Below are 10,135 nucleotides of genomic sequence, written 5' to 3'. Positions count from 1 at the left end.
ATGTATTACTTACCCATGGGGAGGGGCCAGCTTTGGGTGGGACTCCAGACATACCACAAAAGATTCACCTTAAATAACCCAGAAGCCAGAAGGAAGACCCCAGCAAAGATTCCCTGGAGAGGTGAATGGCTACCCACTCCAGTATTCTTGCCTGGGGAATTCCATGGATAGAGGAGCCTGGCAGGCTATAGTCCATGAGGTTGCAGAGAGTCAGACACTGCTGAGTGCCTAACATATTCATTCTTTCATGCAGCAAAAGAAGTAGAAGACAGCTGTCAGGGAGACATTCGGTCTCGGGACTGGAAGGCCTCTGGGGCCCCAGCACCGCTCAGAAAGCAGAAGGGACACGGTTCTCAAGACACTCTGGCTCCATGGAGCTCCCGAGCTGGGCATGCTGGAGCCGTCAGCCCAGGAGTGGAGGAGAGCTGAGGCAGCCCCGCAGTCAGAAGGGTTTAGCACTTGACTGTTTTATTTCTTCAACAGAAGGGAAGTGGGGCTCCAGTTCAGCACCACAAGGGCAACTCCCCTCCCCCTGTGCCCGCTGCCTCCTTCTCTGCTGCCTCCACTGGGAGCCCATAAGTCCAGAGTTCCTGGCCTCTGGGGTGTCGCCCCATGTACCACCTGAGTTGGAGGAAGAAACACTATCCTGGTCAGAGCAGAGTCGGAACCACTGGGCTGGGTACTGCTGGCTGGGTGTCACCCAAGTTTCCTGTGTCCCGCCATGCCTCAGTGGATCTTCCCCCGGCCCTCAGAGATGATGTCCTCGGGTTGGGCACGCATGTACCACTCCACCCAGGAGCCATCATAGATAGGTACATCCGGCTTGCCGCAGAGGTAGGCGCCCAGGGCCACGTGGCAGGCTGTGACGCCGGAGCCGCAGGTGGCCACCAGGGGCAGGGACAGGTCCACCTTCTTGTCCTGGAAGAGGCGGCGGATCTCCTCGGGGCTCTTCTCCAGTCCGTCCTCGGTCAGGAAGTCCGTGAACGGGATGTTGATGGTGCCGGGGATGTGGCCGGGCTCGATGCCTGCAACAGGAGAGCAGGAGGCAGGGAACAAACGTTTGCACAAGGGCGGTAGGAATGGCCCCTGCGGGACTGAGAACTTCCCATGCAGCCACGGCGCTACCCTCTAAGCATCATCTCAGGTAGTCCGCACAAGCAGGAAACCCAGGCAGCCACTGTACAGGAATCTGTTTTACAGAAGATGCTGAGGTTCGCTACTGTCCAGTGTCATGCATCTAGTGAATTGCTGCCTGGGCTCTGAACCCAGGACTCAGACTCCACAGAAGCCACACTCTGCCCCAGGTTTCCTGAAGACTGACTGTGCTGACAGTTAGAGGAAGTTCTAGGTAAATGCAAGCTGGCATACTCATTATTTTGCGTGTGTGCATGCTCAGTAGCTTCAGTCACGTCCAACTCTCTGCAACCTCATGGACTGTAGCCCACCAGGCTCCTCTGTCCATAGGATTCTCCAGGCAAGAATACTGGAGTGGGTTGCCATTTCCTTCTCCAGGGATGATGGGTGTTACTAAAAGGCCCTCTTGGGTAGCATGGGGATATAATGCATATCGTAAATAACAGTAATACACAGTAACAGGAATCACTGTAGCTGACCTTACTGAGGGTTTACTTTGTGCTAGGAGCCCCTCAGTTGTATTTCTCCCTTTAATCCTTGCTCTAATACTATGGGAAAGCAATTACTATTCTCCTTTTTGTACAGACGAGGAGATAGAGGCACATGGAACAGATTGGCCCAAGCTAGTAGGAGTAGAGAGGCCCAGAGCCTGTGCTGCCAAGCAGGACCCACTGCCTGGGAGGGGGAGGGGCAGGAAAGCTTCTCTGATTAAGCCCTGAAGGCTGAATAAGATTTAACCAGGTTGAAGGGACTGGGTGGTAGAAGTTGAGAGCATCTCAGGCAGAGAGCATCAAGCAGGCCAGGTCTCAGGCTGTGGAGGGGGGACAATGGGGACACTGATATTCTCCGCTGATTTAGCAGGAGCCTGTATACTCATCAGCTCGTTCACCTTGACGACAGGCCGGCTGGGCATTTACCCTTATCTTCCATTTTACGAATGAGCAAGCACAATGGAGGTAAGCATTAAGCACCCCTGTAAAGACCCGCAGCCAGGGAAGCACACGTTAATTATCCCACTTCCCGTTTCTCAAGTGCACCCTGTATGTGCAAACACAGAGCTAAGTGCTTAACACACTTGCTCTCATTTAACCCTCAAGCATCCTTTAAGCTCCATGTTCTGCTCTGACTTGACCCACGCAGAAGCTGCAGTTCAGAGACTAGGTGACCTGCCAGGTGCCACACAGCTAGTGCAACCTGGGGAGAGCTCTGAACCCAGGTCTGGCTCTGGCTCGCTGCCCTACATTGCTTCATCACCCCCACCCCCACCCAGGGGCTAAGCTGAAGGGTCCCACAGGTTCAAGGTGGCATCCCTATTAGGCTGGACCATCTCAAACTGCCACTAACTTAGGTTCAAAAAAGCTTGGCCATCAGCAGTTTCCCACAGTCATGTCTACACAGCTCTGCAGGGTTCCCTGTGTCGGGACCTTGTGAATTCACAAAATCTCTCTGGACACCATCCAGCTGCTGGGTTAGTCTTCAGGATGCAATGGGAGCATGGATGGTCCTTGCCCTCAGATCACCCTAACAGTGCTAGGACAGGGTGAGCCCAAGCTGCTCTAGAAAAAGAAGCTCCAGCCAGCCCTGATTCAGGGGTAGAGGGATCCATTCAGGGAGAACTTCCCAGAGGAAGAGGCAAGTTCCCTGCGCCCTCCTCAAAGCACACAGGAGAGAAATGACTGGGGGATTACTGGTTGTTCAGTGCAGTTAAAGGTAGTGCACTGGAGTTCAACGCCTGGCTGCCTCCTGAGATCTGGGAAAAGGTGGCCCTTCTAAGGCTCCATGTCCCCTTCTGTATGAGAAGAGCACCCGTCTTGTGGGATCTTTTTCTTTTTTTGGCTGTGCTGGGTGTTCGATGCAGCACACAGGCTTCTCTTGTTGCAAGAGAACAGGCTCTCTAGTTGTGGCTCAGGCTTAGTTGCACTGCAGCATGTGGGATCTTAGTTCCCCGATCAGAGATCGAACCCATGTGCCCTGCATTGGAAGGCAGATTTTTAACCACTGGACCACCAGGGAAAGAAGGAAACAGCAAACCCCCTTCAATATTCTTGCCTGAAGGATCCCAGGGACAGAGGAGCCTGGTGGGCTACAGTCCATGGGGTCACAAGAGAGTCAGACACGACTCCCCGGCTAAAAAACAACCACCAGGGATAGTCCTCTTGTGAGATCATTAAAAAGCTCACACCAAAGTGGTTACTGATCCACCTGCTTTGTGGGGACCCCTTCCCAACCCTGCTCCTTACAGAACGGAGTGTGAAGCCTTAGAATGGCCACCTCTCCCCAGATCTCAGGAAGCAGCCAGATGTTGAACTCCATGGGGATCCCAGACCATGTGGGAGAGGCCCTACCCCAGCCGAGGCCAGCAACCACCCTCTATTCAGTTTCTGCTCCAATCTGGAGCAGCACGTACTTGAGGCTCCTCTGTCCTGCTCTCTGCTAGCCTTTGGCCCCTCTGACGACTTTCATTCTCCACTTTCTCTCTCCTCTTTCCTGGCTCCATCACCCTCAGAGATGGTGGTAGACCTGATCAAGCACCATCTATGTGGGGCTTTCCCCCAACTGGGCCTGTCCCCTCCTCCCATTTGGCAGTGACCCCCATCCATAGTACTGGGAGGGGGCTGTTTGGATTCTCACACTTATACAGGGCATTCTGGGTTTCCAACTAGTTTGGGGGTGGAGGCAGGGCAAATATTATCGCCTTCACTTAGAATAAAGCCCAGTGAGACGACTAGAAACTAGATCTCAGCCGGCACCCCCATGCTGTGGGGTGAATCTCTGCTGACACCCCACCACCCCACCCTTTAAGGCAAGAGTGAGGCGAGGGCAGTGCTCAGGCAGGGACTTCCTGGGCACTTCACTCATTGGTTACCGTCTCGGGGCTCGGGTTCTGTGCCCCGGAAGCGGCCGGCGGCACGGGCGTCCACCACTTGGAAGCGCCGGGATTCAAGGTTCTCCTTGATGTCCTCGTACGTCTTGATGTAGGCGGGGTCCAGCACCGCGTGGAATTCGGCGGGCTGGGGACGGCTCTTGCCTGAGCTCAGCGGGAGGCCCTGGCGCAGCCAGTTGCGGAGGCCACCGTCGAGCAGAGATACCGTGCGGTGGCCGAAGACGCGGAACATCCACCAGACGCGCGGCGCCGCGTAGAGGCCCTGATCACTGGCGTCGTAGACCACCACGTGGGTGGCGGCGCCCACGCCCAGGCGGCCTGCGTACTCTGAGAAGTGTGCCGCGCTGGGCAGCATGTGGTCATAGGGCGACGTGCGATCGCTGCACTGGTCGATGTCAAAGAAGGCGGCGCCCGGGATGTGGCGCTCCTCGAACTCGCGGCGCGCGTCGCGGCCCAGCTTGGCCAGGTACCATGAGGCATCGAGCAGCCGCAGGGGCTGCCCAGCCTGTGGGGCCCGGAGCGCCTCAGCCACCCACTGCGCTGACACAAGCGCGCGGAAGAGCTGCTTCGAAGCCATGGCGGCGGTGACACTGGGGCTGCAGGCCTGCGCGACAAGGAGGAGGTCAGGAGGGTATTAAGGAAGAGGCCAGTGGCCCAGGGGCAGGAAACGCCTGTGCCCCTGGGGCGAGGGCCGGGTCCAGGGCCCAGGGCCCGAGGGAGCAGTGGAGCCTAGGGAGGGCAGAGTCCAGGGAACACGGAAAACCAGTGGTGGTAAACCCAAGATACAGACTTAGATCACCAGGAGCCTCCCCTCCCTTGCCCTGCTAAGCCTGAGATATATATACAGAGCAATCACCAGAATGACCATGACCCCTTAGAGGGGGCAAGGTGATGGCTCTCACCACTGTTTGAGGTGGGGTGGATAAGGAGAGAGCCCAATTAGGAGAAGGCCCTGCAGGCTTCCCAGGTGGCCCTAGTGGTAAAGAACCCACCTGCCAATGCAGGAGACATAACAGACTTGAGTTCTATCCCTGGTTTGGCAAGATCCCCTGGAGAAGAGCATGGCAACCCATTCCAGGACTCTTGCCTGCAGAATCCCATGGACAGAGAAGCCTGGTGGACTACAGTCCATACATAGGGTCGTAGAGTCGGACAGGACTGAAGTGACTTAGAACGCAAGCTCCTGGCACTTAAAGGCAAGTAGGGGCAAATTCTTAGCCCCTCCCTAAGGTGCAGCTCAGCTTTGCTTACAATCAACCAAGATCCCTGGTGAAATTCACCCATTCATCAAATATTTATTTAAACAGCCTCAGAGGACTAGCAACTGGAATTAGTCAATTAATCCTCCTTCAGTTCAGCTCACTCAGTCTTGTCTGACTCTTTGCGACCCCATGGACTGCAGCACACCAGGCTTCCCTGTCCATCACCAACTCTCAGAGCTTGCTCAAACTCATGTCCATTGAGTTGGTGATGCCATCCAACCATCTCATCCCTATGTGTGCTTTAATCTTCACAACACCTTAGAACACTACAGGACACAGAGTAGGCTCTCAATTATTTGTTATATGAGTAACCACAAGAAGGTTTGTATTCTCCTTGTTTCCTGGAGGGGACACTGAAGTTCACAGAAGTGCACTAAAGACCAAGGGTCACTCCAGTATTCTTGCCTGGAGAACCCCATGGACGGAGGAGCCTGGTAGGCTACAGTCCATGGGGTCGAAAAGAGTCCGACACGACTGAGCGACTTCACTTAAAAAAAAAAAAAAAAGACCAAGGGTCAACAGCTAAGAAGTGGTGGTGGTGCCAGGCTTCATAGCAACTGCCAGGCAGTTCAGTAAAGTCTGATTTCACTCTTTGAGACTCCTCTCTTGGGGCTTTCCTGGCCTGCAATGCAGGAGACTGGGGTTCAATCTCCTGGGGAAGATCCTCTGGAGAAGGAAATGTCAACCCACTCCAATATGTTTGTCTGGAGAATTCCACAGACAGAGGAGTCTGGTGGGCTACAGTCCATGGGATCACAAAGAATTGGACACAACTGAGCGGCTAACTTTCTTCCTCTCTGGAAACAGCGATTAGGGCCTCACTCCTCACCCTCTTCTCTCCCTTGCAGGCCAGCAGTTCTGAGTATAGCAGTTTACCAGCCCACCATGACTGTCAGCACAGCTGACAGTCAGCTCACAGCCTTCCAGGGCCAGGCTCCAAACGCGTGGATACCCTAGGTGCCTTTGGGCAGGTTAGAGAAAGGTGCCCCTTCTGCCAGGCAGAGGCACAGTCTCCACCAGAGCACGTGGCTGCGTAGGTGGAGTTCGAGCTACAGGTCAGCTCCACCCACCACCTTGGCTGTGTACCCTCCAGTGCAGGGTGCAACCTTGCACCCATGCCAAGCAGCCCTGCCACCAAGGGGAAGGAGGTGGGTAGAGAATAGAGCATTTTGTGGAGTGCCCCTGCAGGCCACGTACTAAGCAACACAGCCTTCAGCAGTCACTAGGTGGGGCTGCCTGTTTCTGAATGAGACCACTGGTGGTTAGCGATAAAAATGCCTTGCCCTAGTCACAGAGCTCAGAGAAGGCAATGGCACCCCACTCCAGTACTCTTGCCTGGAAAATCCCAGGGACGGGGGAGCCTGGTGGGCTGCCGTCTATGAGGTCGCACAGAGTCGGACACGACTGAAGTGACTTAGCATAGCATAGTCACAGAGCTGGTCAGGGGCAGCCTCAAGATGTACAATCGGGTTGTAACTTCTGAGGCCAAAGTTTCCCAGCCTGAAGGTCAATGATGACCAGGGCCTCTTGTGTCCACAGTGTGATATCTGGTACCCAGTCCCTCCCTCAGTCTCGGTGCAGCCGGGCTTTTAGGAACCATGCTACCCATGTGACCAGGCCCTGGGAGTTAGCGGCCACAGGCCTGCTCAAGAGAATGTAATTGCAGGACTTCCCTGGTAGTCCCGTGGTTAAGACTCTGCCTGCTGATGCAGGGGACACGGGTTCAATCCCATGTCTAGAGAAATCCCACATGCTCATGCTGTGGGGCAACTAAGCCAGTACACCGCAACTACTGAGCCTGTGCTCTAGAGCCCATGAGCCACAGTCCTGAGCCTGAGTGCTGCATCCGCTGAGGCCTGCATGCCCCAGAGATGGTACTCGCCACAGAAGTCAACACAGTGAGAAGCCTGAGCACAACAAAGAACAGCCCCCGCTTGCTGCAACTGGAGAAAACCTGGGTGCAGCAACGAAGACCCAGTGCTGCCAAAAAGAAAGAAAAGAGACACAACATAATTGCAGAAAGTCTGGAGTTCAGTGGGAGCGGAGGGGGCACACTAGCTCAGCCTGAGGTGTGAAGGTGGGGGGAAGGGAAAATCCAAGCTGATTTGACATGTTCGGGGTGAGGCTGCCAGAGGCTTTGGCTAAGGAGTGATCACAGTGCCTGTGGGTTACATGGCACTAGGTTATGTTGAGGGATTCAACAGGCCTCTACCTGGTGTTGAAGACTCTTGAGAGTTCCTTGGACTGCAAGGAGATCCAACCAGTCCATCCTAAAGGAAATCAGTCCTGGGTATTCAGTGGAAGGACTGATGTTGAAGCTGAAACTCCAATATTTTGGCCACCTGATGTGAAGGGCTGACTCATTTGAAAAGACCCTGATGTTCGGAAAGATTGAAGGCAGGAGGAGAAGGGGAAAAGAGAGGATGAGATGGTTAGATGGCATCACCGACTCAATGGACATGAGTTTGGGTAAACTCCGGGAGTTGGTGATGGACAGGGAGGCCTGGCATGCTGGGGTTCATGGGGTTGCAAAGAGTCGGATACGACTGAGCAACTGAAATGAACTGAACTGAACTACCTGAAGACCCCATTGTGAACCACAGCAGCCCCTCCCCACTCCTCATTCTTGAGGCTCCTTGGTTTTTTCCACAGGGATCTATTTAGAGTGGAAAGAATGCTGACTTGGGAGCCAGAGTCCCTCCAAAGTCAGTGCCAGTCCCATGCCCCTCTTAACCAGGTATGTGCTGAGCGGGCATGTGAGGGGCCCAGAACCATTTCCATTTCTTATAATTGAGCTTCCAATCTTCACCTCTTAATGGTGAAAATTAAATAATGAACATCAAGTGTTAGTCATGTCCGACTCTTTGTGGACCGAAGGACTTTAGCCATCAGGCTCCTCTGTCCATGGAATTCTCCATGCAAGAATAATGGAGTGGGTTGCCATTTCCTTCTCCAGGGGATCTTCCTGATCCAGGGATCAAACCTGGTCTCCCGCATTGCAGGCAGATTCTTTACTGACTGAGCCAGCAGGGAAGCCCCAGTGAACATCAAAGCGCCACCATAATGCCCTGCATATGGCTGGTTTTAATAATCATTAAAGACAGCTCATAAAAATCCCATTATTTCTTCAAAGTTACTCCCATGGGTGGCCTCTGATCCATTGTCAGCAAGTCTAGAATCGGGACTTCAGAGGTCTGAGGTCATCCTGCCACACACACACACACACACACACACTCCCTATGCTGGATTGGCAGTTCCCATTAAGGACTATAGGAGGTAGAGGAGGTTTTGGGAGAGCAGGCCATGTGTGCACTGAAGGGTGTGGACCAGGTTCCAATGTGCTTGGGCAGGCCTGGATGGCTGTAGGTGGGGCTGCTCCGGGAGTCAAGGACCCCAGACAAACAGGACAGCCCCAGGCCCGTCTCCCAGGTGCACTCTGTGCTAGGGGAGGTGTAAGCACCAGGCTGCCGTCTGGGATGGGCCCTGGAATAGCAGGGTCCAGTCAGACTCAACCTTCTACAAGGGCTTCCCTGGTCTTGTACTTCCTGGCCCCCTCTCTCCCTTGACTGCAAAGCACAAAGCTCAGAGAATTCCCTGGGTAAATGCTTATCAAAGTACGAATTTTTACAACTTTCTGTGATACTATCATTGTTTTAGCATAAAAAGAATTTTTTTCCAAGGGGGATGAAAAAAGCACTCCAAGCATACATAATAGAATATACAAAAACTGAGTAGGGGTGGGTAGGGATGTCCCAATAGCTTGCAAAAAGCAGTTGTTAGATTTTCAGGAATTAAGCCAACTGGTTGTTAAACACAGCCATTATTAAACATTAAATTATATACACTTATAATGAAATAGGTTAAGGACAAAGGCAGTTTTTTAAAAAAAATATGTGACTTCAGGGATGAGCAAGTAAACAAAAGCAGCCTCTGCCATGTGGGCTTCAGACCCAGGATTAACAAATGGCCTGGCCTCAATGTCACCGCGAGCCCCTGGGCAACTCTTTTCCAAGTCTTTAAAGAAGTTTCTGGCCTACTCCCAGGGTTGTTATGGGAAGTTAAGCGACAGCCATAGGAGTCCCCAGTAAAGTGCCTCCCCAAGCAGGCCTTGACAAATGTTAGTTTCGTTTCACTCCAGCAAGTCCTTTGCCAGTTCGTTCTCCTGGAGCCTGTGGGTCAGTTGGCCTCCTCTTCCTGGCCTCTTGGTCAGGATTTATTAGTCCTCCTCCCTGTCACCAGGTGACAACCCCCTCCCCCTGCCCTTACCCCGCCCCCGCCCAGGGGGCCGCCCCCCAGCAGCCGCGGACAGCCGTCCTTCCCTCCTAGACTACGGAAGGGGTGCTTCTTCCCTCCTAGACTACGGCCCCTTGCTCTGCTCAGGCCTCTCGGGGGAGCCCCACTCTGCGCACCCCGACGATCGGCCTCCCCCTAAAGAAAGGCAAGAACCACACAGCAGCAGTTACCGGAGTCTCGGGGCTTCCGGGTTCGGCCATGACCTCGCGCAGAGAGCCCCCTCCCCGAGCCCTCAGCAGTACCCTCCCTCCTCCCATCGCCAACCTGCTTCGGGCCAAAGGGAGGAGACTCCGGCACAGCCCACCGCCTGGGCCACTGGGAGCCTCGGCTGCCGGCACCTTCCACTGGCCGGGCCTTGGGGGGAAGCCCGCGCCACCGAGCCCCGCCCCGCGCAGCCCCGCCTGCCGTCCGGTTTCCTCACCGGGTCCCCGCGGGTTCGAGAGGCGCCGAAAGCTCGGGGACTGGCCCGGGGCGGGCGCGGTGCGGGGCCGGAGCGCATGGAGTGGCCGGCGGCGCGTGATCCCCCCCGCGGGAGGCCGCGCGATGGTGTGGGCCGGCCGGG

The 10,135-nt window shown here is 54.8% G+C and overlaps 1 protein-coding gene across 4 annotated transcripts; it reads right to left on the bottom strand.

The window, feature by feature from the left end:
- Positions 1-451: 451 nt before the first annotated feature.
- Positions 452-10,090, bottom strand: MPST (mercaptopyruvate sulfurtransferase). 4 transcript variants are annotated; one of them, XM_061417381.1, is made up of 4 exons: positions 9,744-9,821; positions 7,493-7,655; positions 4,001-4,622; positions 452-1,025 (listed from the first exon to the last, which is right to left on the bottom strand). In XM_061417381.1, exons 2-4 carry the CDS (start codon positions 7,547-7,549, stop codon positions 727-729), a joined length of 978 nt encoding a protein of 325 aa, XP_061273365.1. In that variant the 5' UTR covers positions 7,550-7,655; positions 9,744-9,821; the 3' UTR covers positions 452-726. The 4 variants fall into 4 exon arrangements, with proteins under 4 accessions (XP_061273365.1, XP_061273363.1, XP_061273366.1 ...); XM_061417379.1 differs by lacking the exons at positions 7,493-7,655; positions 9,744-9,821 and adding an exon at positions 9,995-10,090; XM_061417382.1 differs by lacking the exons at positions 7,493-7,655; positions 9,744-9,821 and adding an exon at positions 9,838-9,943.
- Between the last annotated feature and the right edge of the window lie 45 nt (positions 10,091-10,135).

This window comes from Bos javanicus, chromosome 5 (genome assembly GCF_032452875.1).
Source record: "Bos javanicus breed banteng chromosome 5, ARS-OSU_banteng_1.0, whole genome shotgun sequence".
NCBI classification, from domain to species: domain Eukaryota; kingdom Metazoa; phylum Chordata; class Mammalia; order Artiodactyla; family Bovidae; genus Bos; species Bos javanicus.
The sequence above is the reverse complement of the archived record's forward strand: the minus strand, read 5'-3'. Positions and strand labels throughout refer to the sequence as shown.